This window comes from Alnus glutinosa, chromosome 4, assembly GCF_958979055.1.
Source record: "Alnus glutinosa chromosome 4, dhAlnGlut1.1, whole genome shotgun sequence".
NCBI classification, from domain to species: Eukaryota; Viridiplantae; Streptophyta; class Magnoliopsida; order Fagales; family Betulaceae; genus Alnus; species Alnus glutinosa.
The window spans coordinates 15,535,627-15,561,018 of NC_084889.1; the positions used below are offsets into that span (position 1 = coordinate 15,535,627).

The 25,392-nt window shown below is 36.6% G+C and overlaps 2 protein-coding genes across 6 annotated transcripts; both read left to right on the forward strand.

Moving 5' to 3' along the window:
• The first annotated feature begins 10,717 nt into the window (after positions 1–10,717).
• On the forward strand, positions 10,718–18,831 carry LOC133867416 (CDT1-like protein b). 5 transcript variants are annotated; one of them, XM_062304176.1, is made up of 9 exons: positions 10,753–10,852; positions 10,951–10,993; positions 11,320–11,589; positions 11,688–11,807; positions 14,204–14,429; positions 15,246–15,989; positions 16,818–17,019; positions 17,108–17,198; positions 18,431–18,831. In XM_062304176.1, exons 3-9 carry the CDS (start codon positions 11,366–11,368, stop codon positions 18,486–18,488), a joined length of 1,665 nt encoding a protein of 554 aa, XP_062160160.1. In that variant the 5' UTR covers positions 10,753–10,852; positions 10,951–10,993; positions 11,320–11,365; the 3' UTR covers positions 18,489–18,831. The 5 variants fall into 5 exon arrangements, with proteins under 5 accessions (XP_062160158.1, XP_062160162.1, XP_062160161.1 ...); XM_062304174.1 differs by lacking the exon at positions 10,951–10,993 and having other exon boundaries at positions 10,718–10,852; XM_062304178.1 differs by lacking the exon at positions 10,951–10,993 and having other exon boundaries at positions 10,718–10,852; positions 16,857–17,019.
• On the forward strand, positions 18,550–22,223 carry LOC133866169 (kunitz trypsin inhibitor 5-like). Its single transcript, XM_062302717.1, has 2 exons — positions 18,550–18,678; positions 21,505–22,223. Exons 1-2 carry the CDS (start codon positions 18,550–18,552, stop codon positions 22,120–22,122), a joined length of 747 nt encoding a protein of 248 aa, XP_062158701.1. The 3' UTR covers positions 22,123–22,223.
• The last annotated feature ends 3,169 nt before the right edge of the window (positions 22,224–25,392 follow it).

Here is a 25,392-nt window from a genome sequence, read left to right on the forward strand (position 1 = left end):
AAAAATTGGCAAGAACTATTCCAACAAATTAAGTGGAAGGGCATGAGGCCTGTGGTTGCATTAAAGCCTAGGATGCCCATTGAAGAAGTTTATCCTCTGGTATGCCATCCTTTAATTCACATGTTCTCAGATTGTTTAGCTAGGTTTTGTATTGTGTGGAATAAGCTTGATCATGATGATATTCAATATTACCAAAATGGCCTAAGGTTTATGGTATTCTGTGAATAATTGAGTATTGGTAAATACTTTTTCAGAGAATTATAAAGTGTGATAAGATGATAGTTCTTTCCCCTAATCCACAGATTGAAGGTGAAAGCCTTGTGGAAATGGTCCTTGTAATGACTGTCGAACCTGGATTTGGTGGATAAAAGTTCATGCCAGAGACGATTGAGAAGGTTCCAATACAGTTAGTTCTTCTTGTCTAGGTCCATGTGCAGAGAAATAAGTACCCAACAGTTGATATAGAGGTGAGTTAATATCTTGTTTGCGATTTGTAACTTTCTGCTAGCAAGTCATTCTAATTGATCGTCTTATGGGATTTATCAGCGATTTCTTTTTTCAAACAGTGTTTCATGGTTATTTGCATATTTTGTTGTCTATTTGTTATGCATGCTAATAGAATCTTGTTCTAATGAGGAATTTGAAGTGACAACTAATTGAAAAGCATGCTTTATTTTCCATGTTGATGGTGGTTTAGGGCCTTCAACCATTGATGTAGCAGCTTCAGCCAGAGCAAACTATATTGTTGTAGGAAATTTAGTGTTTGGAGCTTCTTAGCCAGCCCAAGTAATATCCCTTATGAGGAAGAGTGTAGAGGAATCTCAGCAAAAATAATTGACATGGTACAGGAAAAATACATGATGTTTGGATTGTTTTTGAAAAATAAAGTGACTTCTAATTTAACGTGCGTGTGTGTAACATGTAACAAAATATTGTAAAAGTGGAATTTAAATGATACAAATATTTTGTTAACAAAGTGGAAACTCAATTAAGAAAAAAAACCACTCCAAAGCAGCCAAACCTAGGATATCCACTATTCATAAGACAAAGCTAGTTACAAAGCAGTAGCACTCATATACCCTTATGCAGTGGTCGTACCTTGAACTCTAACACGTAACCCAACATGAACGCCTCCTAACCAAGTCACCCACTTGAAGGGGTCGTCAATAGAATCATTTACCTTAGGGCTCCTCCCTAAGATAGACTTCACATGAACATAGCAACAGCACTTCGGCAATGGCTTGAGAGCAACCGGATCAGCACAACAACTCCTAAAATATACTCTCTAAGCAATACAGAATTCAATACCGAATTCTTACAAATTTCATGCCTAGAGGCCTCTATTTATAGGCTACAGAAGACCTAAATCGAGTTTGAATCGATTTTCTCTAAGCGGCGTCTGGACGGTAGTTGAAAGCGTCCGGACAGCCAACAATGCAACCGACTTTCCAAATTTGCTGAAATTCTTTCTTGAATAGAGCCGTGTCCAGATAGTGTTGCCCTAGCGTCCGGACGGTTGCATTTTTGCTGCACCCAATTTCCATAATAAGGTCTGAGCGTCCGGACAGTGTAGACAGACGTCCGGATGGTTGCACATCTTCTGCACGTCTTGCCTTATCAAGGATAGCGTTTGTACAGAATAACTACATTGTCCAGACGGTTGTAGCTGTCTTCCCATATCTGTGTTTGAAAAGGAAATCCAATTACTTGTCGAACACTGAAAAGGTGTCCGAACGTGTTGTTGAGACGTTGGAACAGATGCAACCTAGAACAGTTTGAAGCTTATGGATACAGATGGGAGTCCGGACTGAAAGATCTCGTCGTCCGGACGGATGTTGCTTGACTGATGAGCGTCCGGACGAAATACCATGTCGTCTAGATGGATGCAAGGGATTCAAACTTCTTTGTCTTGAAATCCGTATAGAATCTTCTTGAAGCACATAGCTGAAATGTAGACTCTGAATATAAATAGCATCCCTGATAAAAAAGCATCATTACATAGAAGTGATTTTGTCTAACAGAATATAGCTAATCACAAACTAAAAACTCCCCATTTGGCCATTCTGGGACAAAAATCACTTGATCGATTAAAAATACAATCCCGGTCCAATTAACTCTAGCGTGAAGTTAATCTTATTGGAGAGCGTGTTGAACAGTGTCAGATTGACATCAGGGAGTGCCTGCAGCATCATCACCCCAAGCCTGATGATGATGACTGATTTTTTTTTTTTATTACTTATTATTTTTTTTAGAACAATTTTAATTTGTGATGACATTTTGTGTATTTCTTAAACATTTATGTTTTTATTAATACTCTGTTTACCCTTTATCATTGTGTGACAAAAAGGGGGAGTATTTTTTGGTTTTTAGACTGGGAATGTATTTCCAAACCGGTCAAGTGTTTTTGCCCCAGAATGGCCAAATTGGGAGTTTGTTAGTATTTTATGTTAGCTACATTCTGGATAACAAAAAACACTTTATGTAATGGTTGCAAGTTAACAGGATGATTAGTTTTTATTCAGAGTCTTCATTTATTCGGACAGTGCTCATGTGACTGATCACAAGCTTCTAGAAGATGTCCATGAAGAGTCCTTGCATATTCTAGGCCAAATCAACCGGTTCCTGTGCAACCGTCCGAACGAGCCTTTGAAGGCATCCGGATGCCCCGTAGTGTCTAGTAGATTACGTTGAAGACATCCGGACGCTGTCCAGCATTTCAGAATATTCCAGTGTTCCGTTCGAACGTAGAAAGGAGTTATAGCGAAGACCGTCCAGACGCTCGGCCAAGCCGTCCGGACGTGGACCTGATAAGGATAGAATTGCACTGTTTCTGAAAGGCAATCGCAGAAGACCGTCCGAACGTGGCTAACTTCCGTCCGGACGCTCGACAGCCAGAGTCCGAATCTCAGCAAATTTAGGTTTTCTGTAAGCCTATAAATAGAGGGCCCTAGGCTTATCAATTGTACAGAATTCGGTATTGAATTCTCTTAGCTTTGAGAGGCTGTTTAGGGAGAATCGAAGATCCGCTAGCTCTCAAGCCGTTGCCGGTGTGTGCTCAACAGTTCGTGTGAAGTTTATCTTAGGGGTCGGCCCTAAGGTAAAGGAATCCATAAAAAACCCGTTCAGGTAGGAGATCTGGTTGGGAAGCGTTCATGATAGGCTTCGTGTCAGAGTTAAAGGTATGATTACTGCATAAAGGTATGTGAGTACGAGTGTCTTGTAACTAGCTTTGTTTTTGGATAGTGGAGTTCCTGGGTTTGGCTGCCCCGGAGTGGTTTTTCTCTTCACAGAGTTTCCACTTCGTAACAAATATCTTGTCTTATTTAAATTCCGTATTTAAGATATTTTGTTGCACACAAACACACACACTTGGATAAATTAGAAGTCAATATTTATTTTCACATATTTATTGATTTTTTAAATGCTTTTTATCACTTGGTCTTGCAACTTAGAGAGAATGCTAGAATTTTTAGGTTTTAGGTTTTAGGTTCAACTAGCGTGTTGGTCAATTTGACCATCGTACATAAAAATCTCTCTCATTAGAATTTCCAGAAACAATAAGTCAAAGAGAAAAGAAAGTACCTTAGGGGAGTCTTGGATAGTGCACAGTTTCATCGCATGAGAAAAGTAACTATCTAGCATTTAGATGAAAATGAAAACTTGGCAGATATTAGGCATAAACTCTCAATCATATATAACCATAGTTAATTAATGCACAATGAACTAAGATATTAGGCAAAAACACATGCAATATTTGACGTGCCAAGAAAAGAAAAAAATAAAATTCCTGCATCTTCTCCCCTAATTTTTTTTTTTAAAAAATAAAAATAAAAACATGTTATAAAGGTAAAAAGACACTCATAACCCTAGCATGTGGTAAGATCAAACCTGTCTTCAAAGAGAAGGGATCAAAATTACCAATACAGAAAAACAGTTGCCCGACGTGTTTTTTTTTTGTCTTCCCTAAATAGTACCTGCAAATTTTTTTCAAGAACAACAAGAGAAATAGGGGGCAAATAACAATGGTTCCTAAATTGCAAAGCAAACAAAAATATGACATGTAGAGAATCATGCAATGCAATCAAACCTGATGCTATAGGATTAGAAACCAAATCCTAGGTGAGTCCATTCCCCCTCAAGGGGTGAATGTCTGCCTCCTTTTTTACCCAAGCCTGCCTTCCTTTTAGTGGTTGTTGACAGGACTTCATCTGATGATCCATTCACTGCATCATACTTTGCATCCAAATAGGCAGCTCCCTATAAAATTGATCATCCTCCATCTTCTGCGGCTTCTTTATGAAGTGCATTGATTTGTTAATCTTGAGTTTGCCATTCTGATTGGTAGGAACAAATCTTTGTTGATGCTGCTGATGTTGAGGAGCCTGACGCCGTGGGGCCTGGTGCCTTGGAACTTGATTCCATGGAGCTTGATACTGGAGGGCCTGATGTCGTGGAGCCCGATGCTGGGCTAGAGGTTTAGCGCCAAAATTTACTTGTCTTGGCACTTCTTTCTTGACCTTTGATCTTTGAGCCTTGATAAGAGAGCACTGGGGTCCGATGTGCCCGCTTAGGCTGTAGGGATGGCATATAGAAGGTTGTCTAATGGTGGAAGGCTTCTGAGCGATTGGAATATCTCCACCAATTACGTCATTTCCTTTGTCCATGATTGTGAGTGGAGGCTCAGGGACTGTGGGCTTGACAAAAATAGTCCCAGAAGTAGAGGGAATGTTAGAGGGAGGAGTTACATACCCAAGTCCAGTCTTGTCTGTTGGGCTCTTCTGAATTGACAGCATATGGGTCAGCTTCTCATCGGTGACCCTCTTTAACTAAAGTTGTATCTCCAGTAGCTTCTCCTCTAGATCTTGTATTTTGAGCAGCAATGAGCTCTTCTCATTCTGTAGGCTATTCAGCTCATGGATGTGCTGCTTACGAGTCTCCCTCATCTTCTCGAACTCTACATGGAGGATTTATATGCCTCATTGAGTTCTTCTCCGTCTTCATCACTGTGCTCAGAGTAGTAAGAATCCTCATCTTCTTCATGTAGAGCTACAAAGGCTAGAAACTTGTCTTGATTAGGAGATTCTTCTTCTTCGGACTCATCACTGAGAGTTGCATTATAAGCCTTCCATTTTCCCTGCTTGAGGTTTCCACAATCAGCCTGTATATGCCCAAAGCTTGAGCATTCAAAGCATTTGGGGCCTCTTGGGTCTTTTTTCTCAGCTTCCTCAGGTTCAGACTCTCTGGGAGCCTTCTTCAGTTTTTCGAAGAATTTCTTCTTAAATCGATCATTTCTCATTAATCTTCCGAAATTCTTGGCCAGCATTGCTACAACATCTTCTTCTTTCTCAGAGTCTTCTTCAGATAAGACTTTGGTTTTCTTTTTAGATGCCTTGAGGGCAATAGTCTTCACCTTCTTGACTGGGGACATGGACAGCTCATAGGTTTGAAGAGATCCCACAAACTCTTCAATCTTCATCTCTTTTAAGTCTTCCCTTTTTTCAATGGTAATCACCTTGATTCTGAAACGCTCATGCAAAGATCTTAAAATTTTTCGGATGAATTTTACATCCGAGACAGACTTCCCAAGACTCACTATCGAATTTCTTAGGTCGCTCATAAAAAAAATATCATTACTTATAAAAGAAAAACTTACAAGAAGGAAAAGGGCAAAAAGAACTCATAAACGGCTCTGCCAATCCTAGAAAAAACGTGAAAAGGAGAAGACGCGCGTCTTCTTTTTGGTGCTGCCAGTTCGGCTACAGGCCTCCATCCCCCCTCTCACTTGTTCATATAAGAAAGCAATATATATATATATATATATATATATATGCGTCCTAGGTCTAGAAAAAAAGATACTTGCGCCTCCACGTGTCCAGGAAAGACAAAGATATATATTACAAGTTTTAGGTTTCAGCGCCTCCAAAACTCTCATGTCACTACAGCTTTAGGTCTACGTATTCGTGTTTTTCTGCTGCTGGACTATCCTTGGAGGAAAAAAATAAAATAAAAAACGTGATGTGCTGCTAGTTCACGTGTAGAGCTGCTGGTCCTTTTTGGTCAATTTGGTGCTGCCCTGCTATGGAAAGACTTGGTGCTGCCAGGCTTTCCTAAAGAAAAATGCTGCACCTTCCTGTTCGGTAGTGGAGGATAACGTGCGTGTGGTTCAGTCCCTTGCACTATTATGGAAAGAAAAATCTGCTCTTCAAACAATGCCGCATGGACAAGTCTTAAATGGCCTTCAAATGGTGCCTTCCACATGCTGTCTTTATTTGGAAAGAAGAGTGTAAAAAAATAAAATTGGAGTTGCACGTACAGCTCTAGGTCTCAGTGTGTGCACTTTCCTTATTAAACAATGATGCATGGCTACACGTGTTTCTTCTTCTTCACCACCTTTTGTCATATATATATATATATTCTTTCTCCACATTTGGGAGTGAGATTTTTTGAAAGAAGATCAGACTTAGAGGTACATTTATGTGATCAGTTTTTCCACTTCTTTGCAATTTCACATAAATATCGTCATTTTTCCTTAATGACATGTAAAACATCAAAACTAATTAAAAACATTAGAAAATAACAAAACTAAAAGTTTAGCAAATACAAATTAAGGAGTTCAAATATACAATATTTGACACTCATCATATTTTACTGCGTACGTGTTGCCTCAATTCAAGGCAAATATTGTCTGAACTAAAGGTGCCACAAACTCAAAGATTGACTTTCTTAAATCGTACCTTAATTTCAAGATGGGTCATCAAATTTGCATTCAACAATCATTCAACTTAGACTTACTAATCCTGCTAGGCCTATTTGACAAGTTCATATTCTCTTTGGAATTGCATTGAAAAATAACGCTTTTAACTACAGAAAAAGTCTAAAAAAAAAAAAAAAAAATGCCCTAATTGATTTGCTTTATTGTATTGCTTGCCGAGGCACAACTAAGCTTTTCAAAGCTTGGGTTCAATAGTGTTCAACTAGCTTGAATGGGCCACATTTACTTTACTGATTTGATCAAGTAAAACAAATATTAGAACATTGGGTCATTCTATTTGAAGGGGCTGCCCTTCTAGTGATTCTAGCCTTGACTTAACTCCATCTTCTTTTTTCTTTTCATTTTTTTTTTTCTTGGCATTTAGCTCCCTTTATTTCTGATATTAGACTAGGTCTCTCTTCCTTTCAAATGTCACGCCCCGGGTTTGGAAAATAAGGGAAACGTGAACTTAAGCTATTAATTAAACAAAGTAAAGATAAAACATCCACACATTCCCCTGAAATAACATAAGATAGAAAATTTTAACTTTTAATATATATTCTTTATAATATCATATCATTCTTATAGTTAAGTGATAATAGCTTAAAAGTGCATATTTTATCTATTAAAGTAAACATTATTATACTTTATTATGATTTAATTCTTGTATTTTATATTTAATTGTGGAATATTGTTCAATTATTATCTTAAGCTTAACTGATATATTAATGCAAGAGATTTTGTTACGTAGGAATTACAAAAGAAAGTAAAGAGTAAAAGCTAAGAAGTGGGTCAAAAGAAGAAGTCCATCTTATGCCCAAGTTAGAGTCCAACGCGTAACACAAGAAGAGGTGAAACTAAATTGCTGAACCCACGAATTGGAGAAACATTCTAATATTACTACATGACAAAACAAGGAAAAGAAAAAAGGAAGATTGAAATCTAGTCTATCACTAAGACTATGGGTAATACAAAACCAATAAGAAAAAGGTCTCTTTGGCCCTTATGAAAAGAAGGAGCAGAGTTTTGTTTCAAGTGAAAAGGAGAGACGTGGAACAAATACAAGACTGAGATTCCTATAGTTGTATGAATCTCAAAAGAAGAATAACTCTTATCTCTATAAGAGAAGACGCACGACACAAGAAAAAAGGAGGAGATTTTGGAGTTCTTTCCCGACAACAATAGAGGATTAGTTTTCGGCAGTCTTTCTTTCTCTTCAACTCAGTGACAAAGTGGATTTTTAGAAGGCTTCTGGAGATTTTTGACTGGCTCTAGTTATTTGTTATTTTCAATTTATTTTCTTTTAGTTGTTTATGTTTGATGTTTAGTACTTTAGTTATTGAATTTATTTATGTAGTTATGAGTGGCTAAATCTCTAGCTAAGGCAAGAGGTGAAACCTAGTATTTTTTGTTATGTGTTCTCGAGACTATTTAATTTGTTCTTCATAGATTAATGATTGAATGTTGGTAATGATTTTTATTTGAGAGTAATTTAATGTTACAAGTTTATTTTAATTCGTTATGATTTTTGTTTATATCAAATGCTTACTTTGTTTGATTTGTTATGATTCGGAAATATATTGAATGCTTAATTTATTGTAACATGTTTTTGAACTCAAATTCTCAACTAACCCATGTTTAATTTATTTTATATTTACTTTGCGCTTAATTGTTTTATTTTCTGATTGGGAGAGTTGATTCTCTACCTAGTTGAGTTAAAAATATATATCTCAGGAATACGTAATATAATGCTAGGTGGATCTTTGAAACCTTAGTGTTTCCCAATAATTTTCTCTAATTCACTTTTTATTAATTTAGTTTAGTTAATTAAATTTTAATTTACCATCTCTCAATTGTTTTACATTTTAGTGGAAAAATCAATTCAATTTACTTTTCTGCACAATAATATGAATTTTACTTAGTATCTACCATTTCCTGTGGATTGACCTCGTACTTATTGAGAATGTATTACTTGCGAAAGCTTGCACTTGAGTTTGCAATCTTTTTGACACCGCATTAAGCCAGTACAATAAAATGCCAGAGGTTAAGAAAAGGAAAACATTGTATGATGCTATATAAAAGTAAGTTTGGGTCTATAAAGAACTATTATGCTGGAAAGGTCATGGACATCCTACTTCTATGATCCAATCACACAGTGTTTACCAAAAATTATACATAGTCAAAAAGGTCATTGGCTATAAAATACTACTACTCAAAACAAACATAGGCTCGTTTATCCTCATAATTGGGCAATACTCTGGGTCATCAAATATAACGACCTCAAATGGTATCCCTACTAGTAGAAGTGTCATTTGAAAAAGCTTATAGGGATAAGGGGTGAGTTTGATTAATTTCGCACACAAGTCAAAAGAGCCCCTGACTAAACAGTAGAAGTATGAAATTAAATAAACTCAACCCTTTCCCCTATAAGCTTTTTCGGATGGCACTTTTCATTGTCATCCTACTAGCAATAAAACCCTTGGGGTCGCTATGTTTGATGACCCAGAGTATTAGTAATGATGAGGGTAAATGGGTCTATATTTGTTTTGACCAATAGTATGTTATAGCCAAGAGCCCTTTTGACTATGTATAGTTTTTGGTAAATACAATGTGATCAGATCATAGAAGTGGGGTGGCGATGGCCTCCCTACCACAACAGTTCTTCACAAACTTACTTTTGATATAGCATTGTACAGTTTTTTCTTTTTGTTAACCCCTAGCATTTTATTGTACTAGCTTAATTAAAAAAAATGTTAAAAATGATATAATATTATAAAGAACATATATTAAAAGTTAAAGATTTCTATCTTATGTTATTTTATGGGAATGTGTAAGTGTTTCATTTTACTTTGTTTAATTAATAACTTAAGTTCACGTTTCTCTTATTTCTCCAAATGGAGTGTGCGAGAGTATGTAGTGGTATCCGAGTTGTAGTCGTTTTGTAAAGCTTCCTATCATATGGGCATCAAGGCAAAATCAAATAAAACACTCAAATTCTGCAAGAGTTACAATGAAAGCATGCTGGAAGAAAAAAAATGAAACAACAACCATAACCCAAGTTGTTCAACTTAAACAGTACTTAATGGGTATGCTCAAAAGATGCTATAAAGTATAAATAATGTGGGTATCATAAAGAAAATCAAATCTAGAACAACCCAAACTATATAGAACCGTACGGTGTACACAAGGAAGAGAATACAAATTTTACAATACATGTTCTAAAATAGGTAGTACGTAAGGAAAACTCTACAAATGTGAGTCTTGGTGCCTTGAAACAACTCCAATCAAAGTGATTATCATGCAAGGAGCTAAAGAGAACCATAAATCACGTGGGCATAAACCAAAAGAAATTAGAACAACCCACCATGTTGGGTACACGTGATATAGGCCAGGGAAGGAAATTTTTTTTAATTTTTTCTTCACAAAACTCACAAACCAAAGCAAACAGATTTTTATACAAAAGCTAGGTTTAATGGGTATACCTGAAAGGCATCATAAATCATATGGTTATCAAAAGAAAAACGAATTTAGAACTAAAAATTAGCACTTTCACGCGATTTTTGCAAAGAAGAGGTATTACTGTGTTTCTTCAAAATTTTCATAACATAAAAGGTTTAATAGAATGGGTATGTTTAAAACAGGTTATTATTATAGTTAAAGAAAAATCTTACCGAATGGATGAAATTAAAAAATATTGAAAGATGGGTACAACAAATTGAAATTTTTTAAAATTTATGGAGTTATTACAAATATGGTAAAAATTTAAGGGTTAAAAGTGAAGGTTGGGTCTTTGGAAAATGAAATACAAACCGAGGAAAAGACCAAAATTGTTGGTTAGGAGCACCCCAAGTGTCCCAATTTTTGGGCTCCAACGGTCAGAAAAGGGGAGTGGAAGAAGCAAAAGTTCGAGCGCATCCATCAAAGACTGTGGAGGGCAGTACTGTCTTTTAGAATAAATCTCCGAACACTCAGTACTGTGTTTAAGAATGTTATTTGAAGCCAAAATTTTCCCTCTTGCCTGCGCTGCACATCTTTCCCAAGTTAAACCCTCGAAACGAAATCTTAACTGGGTTCTCAATTCGTCCCAAGTTTTTTTTACAGGTTTGGATCTCTCTCTCTCTCTCTCTCTCTCTCTCTCTCTCTCTTGGCGTCTGTGTGTTTTCTGATTTAGGTTTGGAATGAACTTTTGGGTGAATCAGGTTGGCGATTAATTTTGCAGGTTTTTACTTATAACTTTATCGGGTACGTTTTGGTGGGTTTTGAAGAAAATTTAACCCCTTTTGGTTAGAAAGAATTCTATTAGGGTTTAATTTGTGTATTCTTATCCTTTTCTGGGTGAGTTTGAGTCGCTGTCTGTGATAAAAGACAATGAACTGCTTAATACAATTTCGTCTGCTGGTACTGGCTTGAGAATGCAGCAAATTGCAAGATCCACATTTTATAAATTGGTATATCGGTATACGTTAAGCATTCATGTTGGCCTCTTTGCTATAATCGATGCAATGGGTTCTTTATAAGTTCAAATCAGGTTGAATTATATGTTGATATGAGATGATTTTGTACTACAGGGATTCTATATTATTGCTTCTTCCTGAACTGTAATACCGTTAAAGAATGGAGCAAAGGATATGTGAGAAAGACAGGCAATTGGATTTTAATTGTAAAACAATCCTTCCTGGAGTTGAGAAATCAACTGCTGCGCCTCCTGCTCATGTGCAAAAACCAGGAATTGTGGCAAACCAGAATTTGGAACTTAAGATTGCATGTCAGACACCAGAGAAGACCAATGAGCCTTTACACACCAAATTCAAGGATGGGGATGTAAATCTTCCAGACAAGTGGGTTCCTCAATGGATGCATCTGTTTATTTATTTACTTTTTTTTTTTTCTTTTCTTTTTTTAATTCTAATATTGGGCATCTTTCTTCGACTTTCAGATTTAAGATTATATCAGAGTTCTTTGATGGTATGAACTGTTCATTTAGGTTGCTTAGTCTATGTAAAAGGTTACCTACCTTCCAAAACATCTCTACTCAGGTGGAAGTTCTGACAAAAAGGTAATTGCCCACCTTGCTGCAATTTTGTTTTGGTTAATTTACATTTCTTTCTTTCCTTTTTTTTTTTTTTTGGGGGGGGGGGGGGGGGGGGGGGGGGGGGTTGGGGATGCAGTTTCTTATAAAATAAAGGACTACTCTGCAGAGGAGCAGTGTCAATATAGATAGGACCAATACAATTCATGGACCATTTACATGCACATGATAAATAATCAATAAAGATAAACATGTAAATTGGTTATATGCCATATGCTCAACTAAATAAATTAGGGAATAACAACTTTATTCACTATAAACTAAAATGTCTGACAAAAACATTGGAGTTTAGGGCACTATCCCTAGCCCCCCCCCCCCCCCCCCCCCCCCCCCCCCCCCCCCACCCACCCACCAAAAGGAAAAAAAAAAAAACAAAGAAAACTTATGGTTATTTGATCCCCCCAAAAAAGTAATATAAAAAATGCCTCAAACATTATTCTTGAAATAAAAAGGTTTATGATTTTTTTAATCCCAAATCCAAACGATAGACTAGCCACCAAAATTTCCAAAAAAAAAAAATTCCATACGATGGCCCAACCCCCTGAAAAAATAAAACTATACAGAATGGCCTCTCAGAACATAAGATGACACGTTTTCACACTTTTTCCGCCTACCTATTACTGTTCTTCAAAGCTTTCTTCTCTGTGGCAATTCGGCTCTTCCTTTTCATTTCCATTTTCTCTCCTCATGCCCCCACTTCCTTTCTCTCTCTCTCTCTACAAACAAAGAATGCAAAAGTGTAGAAGATGCACATTACAGAGGACTAAAGCCTGGAAGAGGTTCAGTATTTGTTAAATCCTCTTTCTCTTTTAGTTTTACTCTTCTTCTTCACTTTACTAATCTCATTGTATTGTGTTATTTTGACTGGGTTTTAGATATAGCCATAGAGATAACTACTTTAGCTGTTAGGCCCCTACATAGGCCACACCCACATTAACAGGCAACACAAAATTGCTAAATTGCTAAGTTCTTCTATTTATTTATTTATTTTCATGTGGGCAATATGATGATGATTTTTTATTTTATTTTTATTTTTATAAGTACATTATGTTAATTGTTGATGCAATGGCTTTGTTGGTTTTCTTTTTCCTTTTCTATTTACTTTTTTTTTTTTTTCCGGCAAAACAAAATTGAGGATCGGTTATTTGTTAAGTTGTTTGTCAAAGAAAAAATTATGGCGTCTAAGTTAACTTGTGTACAAATTCAGTCAGCTTAAGACAATTTACTAAGTTTTATCACTTGCATAAGATAAAACAATTTACTGAGAAAAAAAAGATTATTTATTTTATTAATTTGGCTCCCCAAGAGAAATATCCTGGCTCAGCCATGTGTAAACAGCCCCCCTCATGTTTGTCTGATGGTATTAAGCCCTGAAGTGTGGAATATATCTTAGATTTTCTCCTACGAAACTGTACATAGATTTTGTCCCAAGTAAAATGGTTGACATTTCTGGTCTTGAGGTATCTGATTCCTTGTTTCTGCTAAAACAAGTTGAGGGAAGATTTATAACTTAAAGGATCATTTATGTTATTGGTCTAGATCAAATATGTGTTCCCACCAACTTCAGTTTAATGGGTGAATCCCTAATAGGCCAGGGGGATCCTATTACTGATTCTCCCTACTTTAAAATGTTTCATATTTCTGGGTTTGAGCATCTTAAACGATGATGACCAATATTGTAAGGGTCATTCATTGTTTGATACATTTATTCCATGTTTATGTATCTGCATTTATTGTGTAATTGAGAACAGATGATGACCCTGAACTCTTATTTCCATGGAGCCCTATTTTGTATAACCAATGCAGATATCATAAAAAATGAGATTCTCTTATCCGGAAGAGACTGCTATTTATTGTGAAGTGAGAATTATATCTTGTCTGTTAGGAAAATATATCATTTGATCTTTTTTTTCATTTTTCTTTCTCTGCACATAAACCATATGTATGCAACCCTTTCCAAGGAACTTTCTCAGCTTTTGTTGGCAAAGGAGAATGTTATGCTTGCCAATTAAACTGATTTGTCATCTGGACTTGCCAACGTAAAGACATTAGTCCAAGCTTAGAAGAAAGATGTTTAGGTCTACCTGAATGTTTCTTTCTATGCATGATAAAGGTATTCAAATAAGCCCCAACAACCAGAACTATTAATACCTTTTTACTTTCTCTTTCTGTTATTGGGAGTAGGCACAACGTGATAAACTTAGGAGTATTGTATATGCTCCTGCGATGCAAATATAACCCTTAGAATTACACTTTTTAAGGGAAATATTTGTAGCAACTAGTTTGTGGATCTCATTTAATGTTTCCGTTGTTTAGCGTATACTTTATTTGATGAATAAAAGCGTCACTGTTTCTTTTTTCAGAAAATTTACGTACAGCCATCTTGCTCAGATAAAATATATTCTTCCTGAAGCCATTCAGATAGAAAAGATTCTTGTGCATGACAAGAAAACTTTATGCATGAAGCCAGACATGAAGATTGGTTTGCTATTTGATGTTGTAAAAGGTCATTGTGAACAATCTGACTTTTTAGCTCTGCTGCAACTTTTTGCTTCTAGGCTTCTTAGTTTTTTAACCAAGCATCCTCAGGTATTCCTCTATCTCTGTATCAGTTTGATGTTTGTTAAGTTGATAATAAGACAAGACCATCACATTACCACTAAAGAGAGGTTTGCACTAAAATTGAAGATTGTAGAGTTTTTAATTTTTTTTAAAAGGAAATCATTTTGGTTTAAATGGTTAGAATATAAGAACAAGTCGACAGATTGCCACTACTACTTTGTTGGGACTGGCACATGTATTTGGAGAATTTTAGGTTAGTTGATATGATCTTACTTTATGTGATTATACAAATGGAAGATGAGGAAATGCACTGGTCCATAGGTGAGAGGCTAACAGGGCTAGGAAATAAATAATCTAGTTGTAAACATATCTTTCATGGTTGAGTAATGATTAATGATAGTACTATTGTAAATCATATTCTGTTCAAGGGGTCAGGCTTACCTCTTTGCATCTATGCTTTTAATTAGCTTAGCCAATATATTTGAGTGTGAATAATTTAGGTGTCGAATACACTAGAAATAAACTTATCTTTCATGGTTGAGTAATGATAAATGGTAATGCTGTCATATTATCAAACATTTGAAATCAATTAGCTAGATTGACCTTACTATTGTGGTTCTTTCTTTTTCTGTTTTGGTGTCTCTTTTGTATTCTTCTTTTTATAAAATTTCTGAGTACCTATATAAAAAAAAAATAACTATTGTGGTTCTGTTCAATGGCTCAGGCTATGCTCTCTGCATGTTTGTTTTTGATTAGTTTAGCCTGTATATTGGAGTGTGTGGCAGTTCATCTTGCTGAACATTTAAATAATTAAACTCATGTTTTTCTGTTTTTCTGGGGAAGAAGGCTTGTGATGTTCCAGAGGCCTTGTTGCCAGAACCGTTTAGCCAACGAAGTCAGATCCTTGGTCCAGAGCAATTGAATGCAGATTCTTTAATAGAATCTCAATCAACTTCCAGTGAATGTGATGCCTTGTCAGAAAAATTCCATCTATATCCATCTTTAACTAGACACTTCTCTCAGAAGGCTGTTGGTGCTGAACCAGAAAAAACCCAGCCCTTGGCATCTCCAGTACCTCTGTTGTCTGTCAGCTCTAATAGTTTGACTAACCAAGAGAGTATAATTGGGCAGCAGATGGGAATTACTGGTGTATGTTCCAAATTTGATGGTGTAACTAACCAAAATATCGGGAGTGGGCAACACAAAGAATCTCCTGCTTCATGTTCAGTATCCACCATTGTTAACTCCCCTATACAACAGATCAAGTCTTCAAGTACTCCTCTTGTCAAGATTGGCTCATCTGTTGATTGTTTAATGCTGAAAACGCCTGCACAGTTGACACCAAGGAGATCAATGCCTAGTTGTGAGGACAAGCTTAAGACCCTGACCAGCCAAAAGTTGACGTCATGTGATAAGCCTGCAAAAAGGACTCTAGACTTTTCAGACTTGGAACATGATACGAGTGCATTTGATTCCACTGTGAATGAGTCAGGGTGCAAGAATGTTGTACATGATGACATTCTTCATACTACAGAAGGAATTTTCAAGGATGGGAATGTCACTGGTTCTCTGCCACTACTCCAAGAGGTATGCTGTTCTCCAACACTGCCTGCCACATGCTTTAACCCAGTCATATATGTGGCCATTTATTCAAAACTCTTCTATTTACCATCTTCTTGACCGTCAATATCATAATCTCAGTCAGTTTGTTTGTATCATACCTCAAGGGTGTTATTGCCATATCTTCTACTTGAGCGATATTTAATCTGTTGATAGAAAATCACTATATCTAGGCTCAGGATAAATGGCTGCGTGATGTAATGAGTGACTTCACTAAGTTTTTCTAGTTGGGATAGTAAGTGGTGTGTTTTCCCTAACATAATGGCTATATCTGGACATGGAAAATCATGATCTCTTACAATGTGCCTGGTGGTAACTAATTATGTTGAATGACACTAGTATTTATAATGGCTTATCAATTGGCTGCAAGTTAAAAATTTTCTGAAATAGTGCGGTGCTATATGCTCATTTACATAGTAATAACTATGAATTATATTCCCTAATATAGTTTTGTATTTAAGGTTATTTTTATTTAGTTAAAAATGGTCCGAAGCTAATCGGGTGTTTTAGATATGTGCCGAGTTGATTTTGAGCTTAGATAATTAAATTTTATGATTGATGAAAAAATGGGTTTATCTAAATTTATACTCGATTTTTTTCTCTTCATGGATGGACTTGGGAATTTTGGTAGGAAGAACTTTTACTTTATGGTTTTCAGAAGCTTTAAGCTATAAGTCTGGAGTAGATTTCACTCTGCCTTGCTGTTTGCATTTCATGCTTCTAGCTATGATACTGAATAATTCAAACTCTTCTACTGTTACCTCATATTCTTGACTAAAGAGTTTACTATTATAGGTAAAAGAGGGACTTTGTTGTTTTGATGATGTTTGCCAGAAGAGTCAAACAGATGTAACAATGAGCCAGCCGATGTCTTCTTGCTTGCCTCACCTAGTTGCTCTGATCCACCATATATTCAAGTCTGTCAACTGCTCGTCAGTAACAAAAGAGGAGCTTGTGCACAAGATAATTATCAACAGTTTCGATATCGTTGAGAGGAGTATGTACCAATGGTGCTCCAGTAGTATAGGTTTTAATTGTATTTACAATTTTTTAGTCTTATTGAATTTTCCTTGTCTTCTTTGCAGGAGAAGTTGAAGAACAGATTGAGCTTCTTGAAAAGCTGGTTCCAGATTGGATCTACAGGAAGTTAACAAGTGGTGGAGACATTATGTACAGGTGGGTTATCATATTTCTTTTATTAATCTGTCATGCAAAGTATTGCAAACCTTTGTTTGTGATGAGAACTGTAGTACATGAATGTTGGTGGGACATAGGCTTTAGGACATGAGAAGACGAATAAGTACTTTTCACTGGATTGGCAAAGCAACTCGAGACCCATAATTTAACTTCAGACTGTCAATTGGTGGAATCATATTAGTAATTTAAAATTTGATTTGGCTATAAATTAGCTTCTTCGGTGCAAATCTGCTTCCCATTTATGGAGTTTGGTTCTAATCATATTCCCTTTTCGAATGATTTGATTCCAATTAAATTAATCAAACACACATAAATCATGGAGAGCTGAAAAAGATTATGTTCAACTTCCCCCCCCTTCACACATGGATAGCAGCACAAAATAGCTTTTTTTTTTTCCTCTAGTTTTTCTGATTTTTTCAACTTTTGTTCTTTCTCTCTTGAATAGGGTTCTCTTGTATATGTCCTGTGTAATAAGCCCTTGTGCGCTTTTCTAATGAGATTGGTGTTCTTGTTTGAACTTGGATTGATTCTGGGAGTTCAGACTTATAGTTGAATTCACAATTCATTATGCTCATTTAAGATTTGGCGGATCTTATTATGTATCATCAAACATGGACTTTGCTATATTTGCAGCTAATTTGCCCCATTTACTCTGTGGCAGGTATTAATAAGGGTCTAGAAAAAGTTTTATGCGAGGATAGTTTTTTTCTGGGTTTGTAGAAAATTTATTCAGGTAGTGTTGGTGGACAGTCTTTTTCTAGCAGCAAATAGTATACGAGGATCCTCTGCAAGCACTTTCCCAGATTTGTTTGGGAGGGGTGAAGCATTGGAACCTAGGATATATGAAGGTTCTTTAGGATTGGAAGTTTAGATGCTCTCTTTTGGATTTTAGATGCTCTCTTTTGGATTTTATATGATGTGTTGTGTCCTTCTGCGCTTTCTATTGAGATTGAATTACTTAAAAAAAAAAAAAAAAACTGGGCTTTTTCTTTTTCATAATTATCAAACTCATAAGAGTGATTATTTCATTGGTAATCTCATTAGTGATGATGTGCTTTTTTAACTCTAGAAGGATTCTAGTTGATAAGAGGTTATACGATAATAAGCTTTCCATTGTAATGAAAACTCTTGTAGGGAGTCAATTGCAATCTACGCTTAATTTAGTTATAAGTTGGCCTTCTGCTGTTTTTAATAGCATGGTGCTTGTGCAGCATCAAGAAAGTGCCAGATCTGGATTCAGTTCGGGCAAGGCTTATTATTAGCACATGAAGAGTGTCAAGAGGTACACATCAAATACAATTTTCTTGTGGCATTTATGCAACATCATGCAATGTCGATGCAAGCTGCTAGACTTTCAAACTGTTTGCCTTTATTGAAGTTGTGGATGGTGAGAAGAGCAGGGCATATATGGGGCCATTTACTACTGGATGATTCTAATGTCAAGAAGATTTTTGCTCCAGTTCTTCTTATTTATATTCTCTGGTGCAATTAATGATTTACAGAGTTACACTGGTTTTTGGCTGTTGCCCAGAAGGCTTGAATCTCCTTGAAAAAAACCAGATGTATATGCGTTAGTCTGCCCTAGCTCTATTCCATTTCTTTTTTTCTTTTTTTTTGGGTCGTAATTCTGATATTCAATTATTGTCAATTTCACCAATTAGGGCTCATTCTTTTATGGGAAAATTAGGGAGCAAACCAACTCTCAACGGTACAAAAAATTATATTGACAGTAAAGGAAGGTGATTGATACTTTCCAAAGTTTCTAGAGTAATGTGAACTCCTTCAGATTAAGACCAGTAGACGTTTTCAGCGATCCAAGAAGATAAAAGGTGGAATGATAGTTCTATTGATTGGAACAGTAGAAAAAGTTCATGCCTTCCCCCAACCCCTGTAAATGTTGCTAAATAAGCCTGATCTTTTGGAATTCTTTACACATAAATATGGTCATTTGAAAGCCTTAGTTATAAACAGTGTAAATATAATTTGCAACAAATAATTGTATACTTAAGTAAAAAATAAATTTAAATATAAACTTTAGAATAATTGAACTTGACACGACCGTGATAGCAATCAGAACTCGTAACTACGATCAATTAATATTAACGGTGTACAATAAGATGGATAAAATATAAAATATAAAATATGAGAGAAACAAAGAATAATAGGACGCTGTTTGGGTGTTGAATTTTTTTGAATCATTATATTATTTTAATTTATGTGCGAATTACAAAGTTTGATTTTGTAAGATATAATTTAAAAAAAATTAAAAAAACTGAACAAAATATAATTTATTTTTTTTAAAAAAAGTAAAATATTATTCTACATTTTATTAAACCAAACACACTAACAAGAGGCAAAAAAGTAGAAATGACTGAAAGAAAAGGAAAGAAAAATAAGTACAAAAAGAAAGTGGCGTGCGCTTCAGTTGAACATAAAGTCAAATCCGTCCTCCGTCGCTTAAGCCTACCCTGTTGAAGGCTGGAAATGTTGACTGAAATTGGGGATAAGACCAGGACTTGATTTGTATGACTTTTGACTGTACACAATCTTTCATTTTTAATTAATTTATGAACTTTTTTATGGACAGACTGAGATGCTTGAGTTGCAGAGATTTGGAGGTGGGTAAGATTGTGGATCTTTATATCGTTCAATTTTGTTATGTTAGTATATATTAATGATAAGTTTGTTTCGACGTAAAATGATTTTTGTCGTAAAATATTTTCGGCGAAAATTATTTTCAGAAAAAATTATTTCATAGAAAATATTTTTCAGTGTTTAGCTCGAATGAAAAAATTACAAAAGGTAAAAATCAAAGTCTGGTGACTGTGACCGAAATACGGACGTTGCTGGATTAACATTCGGATTCCAGCGAGCAGGTCTAGCCGGATCCTGCCAAAATGGCCAGATTCCAGCCGGATCCGTCCAGATCTGGACGGATCCTGGTCATTTTGGTCGGATCCCAACCATTTTGGCTAGATCTGACCCGCTTCTGACCATGACCGGATTTCGGCCGAAATCTGGTTCGTCGGCTCCGATAACGATGACCGGATGTCGTCGGATTCCGGAGTTGGCAAGTTTCCGGTGGTCGAATGTTGCTGGATTCCGGCAATCAGATATTAAACGTGCGTGCAAAGACGAAGAATTAAATTTCTGAAAATGATTTACAGTTTTCGTTTTCCAAAAATTAAATAAGCTTTTATGGTCAAACTGAAAATGATTTCCGTTGACCATTATTCTCGTCCTTACCAAACACTGTAAAATGCCGAAATTATTTTCTAGAAATCATTTTACGCCGAAACAAACGGAGCATAAGTGTCAATCAAGTGTTCATAAAAAAATGAGGTGGTTTTTAAAATCACCATTGAGTGTGTGATTGATCAAATAATGATTTTGATTAAATGGTGATTTTAAAAGTTACCTCATTTTTTTATGGACACTTGATGAATATTTAATGTACTAATAGAATTACTCCTAACTATGACAAGAGAAAGAGCTGTCGAGGATTCTGTGCAAAGAAAGACTTGGGAACATTTCATGCCGGTGGGGAGGACGGAAAATACTACATATTGCTATTAGAACTCAAGTTTTTAGGATTAAATTGAGCAAATAAAAAAAAATGATCAAGTTAAAACAGGATACCACTTATAAGACCCACTTACGGATTATGATCTTCTCAAATTATTTGTTTAAATTTGAGAGAATTTAGAAAGATGATTGTAAGATATCATTTATGGGATCTACCTGACCGGATAAATTGTTGGACAACCATTTTTTATTTGGTCAAGTGAGTTCTCTAAATGGTCTCTCACAATCACATGTTGGAATTCTCTCAAATTCGGATAAATAATTTGAGAAGATCCTAATCAATAAAAAGATTATTATAATTTTTTATTTATTTTTTTTTTTTGACTTTGAGATGGTTAGTGTGGAATTAGGATCTTTTCAAATTATTTGCTTATTCAGTAAGATGAATCTTATAAGTGGTCTTTGAGAAGATACTAATCCGTTAAAAGGAATGCTAGAGTTCTTTCTAATGTCCTTCTGGGATCCTTTTATACGGACATAACACCCTATATTTTTTAATAAAAACAGGAGAGAGAAATTAAGGTGTAGTTTTTCTTTATTAAAAATAAAGTATCAGTACAAAAGGATTTTAAAAAGACACTAGAATGAGTTCTAGCATTTCTGTCGATCCTTTAGTGTGTCGGTCGGATGATGGAAAGTTGGTCAAACATTGACTTTGAACCCACGATAGCTCTATAAATACTGCTTCTTCGGTGCTCAGTTATGCAAAACAGACATAATGGCCGCGAAGACTGTATTGCTACTCCTAGCCGTCTTTCTCTTCGCCATGGCTGCCGGCGCTTCACCTGATCCAGTGCTTGACATAGCCGGCGAGAAGCTCCGAGCAGGTGTCGATTATTATATATTGCCAGTTTTCCGTGGGAGAGGCGGTGGGCTCACCCTTGCCAGCACTAGGAACAAGACCTGCCCGCTTGATGTCGTTCAAGAGCTACATGAGGTATCCAACGGTCTCCCATTGACACTTTCCCCTGTGAACCGGACGAAAGGTGTTGTACGATTGTCCACAGATCTGAACTTCAAGTTCTCTGCCGCGACGATTTGTGTTCAGTCAACCGTGTGGAAGCTTGGCAAGTTTGACGAATCAACGAGTCAGTGGTTCGTGACGAGTGGAGGGGTTGAAGGCAACCCGGGTCGTGAAACAACGAGCAATTGGTTTAAGATTGAGAAACATAATGGTGATTACAAGCTTGTTTTCTGTCCTACGGTGTGCAATTTCTGCAAGGTTTTGTGTAGAGATGTTGGCATTTACATTGAAGATGGCAGGAGGCGTTTGGCTCTGAGCGATGTGCCATTTGTGGTTATGTTCAAGAAGGCTTAAGAGATCCTTGTGAAACTTGTTTTCTTTGAGCAACTACACTAGTATGAATGTATGGTCCTTCTCTATTTCAATCTAATAAAAGAGGTGGGTTGCCAATAAAATTCGGACATTGTCAAACTTATAAAAATGGTTTACTTCTAGATCGTGATGCTGCTATTAGTTAAGTGTACGAGATTTAACGGTGAAATTGCAAATGTTAGGCCAGCGGGACTGCCGACCTAAATACTTGGCCCAATGAACAATAGACCCGGATATAGCCACTCAATTTGACACGGGATTTCATCTCTAAAGAAGTTAGCATCGGTTCCCACAATCCAAGCATGAAGTGACGTGTTTACCGAGCCCACGTGACCTAGGGAACACCATGACAAGACAACCTCCAACTGATGCGTGCCACATGGCGAGTGGCTATAGCATCGTTGGTGGGTTTTCCTCCACCGGATTGGACTGGTGTGCCTCCTCCCGTTCATGGCCGTGGATCCCCCGGTATTTTGAAGTTCTTAGATCTGAGGTTTTTCACCTGAGATCTACTAACTTCAGAAAGCCTCTCCACCAAGCGATCCACTCCATCGGGACCACGGCTCTTCCCCCTTCATCCCACTGTCAGCCGTTTCATCGCCCAGCACTCTGGCGTTGGAGCGTGCAGCATACGCGCTAGATCTGGACATTGAGCCCACTGATTTACATCGCTATTTGCTGCCAACAACGATTTCCGGCAGGTTTTCTTCATCTCCGATGCTTTGTGATAGGTTTATGCTTTATGTTTTTCCTTATCTGTATTTTTCTTTACTGGGTTATGGTCTCTTTTGGAGATCCGTTCACTGGAAGTTTTGTTCTGTTGTTTGTGGTGCCAATCTTCTTCCATATCCAGATTAGTGGCCACCCAACTCTCTCAAAGGGTTTGTTTTGGATCGAGTTGAAGTCCTCTACATGGGTCATGCCCCTGTTCATCACTGATTTGGTCTTTAATTCACCTTGTGCGAACCAAGCCTTGGCTTTGTTCAAAGTAAATAGGGCCGAAACATTTTCAGTTCCTCTGGGAACTGAAAACTCACCATTCCCTCCTTAGTTACCATGTTACTCTTCACGTTGATACTACTTTTTTCAGATTTGGATTTATTGTTGGGGAACCCACTCCTCTGCTTTAATGTTTGTATCCTTTCCGGTTGAATGAGAATTCGTACTTACAAAAAAAAAAAAAAAACTTCTCTAATAAACTAGGTAAAATGCCAATTTAGTTAATGTTGCCTAATTTTCAACTCTAGCAGATTAGCTAGAGGTGAGCTAAAATACATCTGGTAGAACGGTGAATAACAACTTCTTGCTATTCAAGTTGTTATTCACTGTAGCACAATGTCCAAATAAAAAATTGTTTCTCACCATCATTCTTTCTGCCAAATGAAAATATAAGAAATAAAATATAATTAAAAAAGATTGAGAAATAATATATAAAAGCAAGTAGAGAATAAAATATAAAATCTGTTGAAGTGTGTATGTAGCTAAAATAGATAGTTGTACTTTTTCACTAGGTATTTTAGCTACTATTGTTGGAGATGCTCTTAGGCATCGGAGCTATCCTCGTCGGCCCATTCAACAAACTCTTATACTCATCTCTCCCCTTTCCTTGTAGGTACCTTGGACCACTACAATAGCCTACAGTTAACTTTTGCAACAACGCGCCGACCCATGGTAAATTGTTCTAACAAAATATTTAGTTATTTAAGCATTGTTCTACTACAAGAGAAGTGATCCCGGCCTCAGAGGGGTCATTTGAAAGGTTTTCTATGTCCATTGTTTAAGGAGAAGTTCGCTATAAAACGATAATGGCTTACAAGTGGAAAAGATAAAGCGTAAGTCCACAATTTAGTGAGTTAGCACATGGGAAACATGTTATCATGTAATGAACTCAACAAGTTTATAAAAGATTTATAAATCAGATGCAACATTATGCAATAGGGTTCACAATATTTATACAAAATATTTCATGTGAATATAATCATGTACGTTGATAATAAAATAGACATGCTAGAAAGCTTGATAAAAGTTTCAACATGAGTTTTACTCACCTTGGTCGCAAATGTCATTTTGGTAAAAGTCCTCGAATCCTCCAAAACCATCGCATTTGAAAGGTTCTACGATTAGTTGGATGTCTAGGCAAAAACACATCGAAAGACCTAAAATTTGGAGTTTTAAAGATTCTTGTAATAACTCACCCCTAACGACACAATATTGTCCGCTTTTGGCTCCCCTGAACCAAACTTTCCAGAAGGTCATCCATCTTAGTACTACTCTCACAGAAGAATGCTTAATTGCGGAGTTTTGATAGGTTCATGACCATCACGGATTTAAAACGCATTATATCAAGAAGGATGAGAATATACATATAAGCTCATCCTCATTCCCATACCCAGGGATATGGGATGTCACAATCACAACCTCTTGGGACCCAGCGTCTCCGCTGGCGACCCTCATAGGATCAGCCCATTCTTGGCATCCTAGCGGGTGCCCACTGACGACATTCATGGGCTTGTGCGCACTCCCCTCATCTCAGGTTGGGCAATGGCTTTAATACCATTTGTAACGACCCACCCTCAGCAACACAATATTGTCCACTTTTGGCTCCTCTAAACCAGACTTCTCAGGAAGTCAGCCATTCTAGTACTACTATTGCAGAAGCACGCTTAACTGCGGAGTTATGAAAGGTTCATGGACATGACGGCTTTAAAACGTGTTATGTAAAGAAGGGTGCGAATATACATATAAGCACATCCTCATTCCCATACCTTGGCGATGGAAGACGTTACAATTATGCAAGCTAAACATTTGATCGTTACTAGGAACATTCGATGTTCTGAGCGTTCAATCATTCCTAGGAACGTTCTATCGTTACTCGGGCTGTTCAATCGTTCTCCGGTAGAAACTTTGAAATTACAAAAGGCCCTTCATTAAACCTATCTATCACTTTCCAAGGCCTAAACATACCTCTTCAAACCATTCTAAATACAAACCAAACCTTAAGACAGGAACTTAACTACAAGGTTCAAACATTTTTTTTTTTTCCAAAAATCCAACATTTCTTCCAAGAACTCAAAGCTTCTTTAAAATCAAACTCCGAAACACAAGGATTTGTAAGTTAACACCTTAAACAGTAAGAGATACATATCAAGGCAAACAAAATGGACCAAGCCTCCCCAAAGCCTCCGTCTTTCTAACCCTAGAATTATCAAACCATCAAAAATCACTAAAATACTCTATTGCAACGACTACACA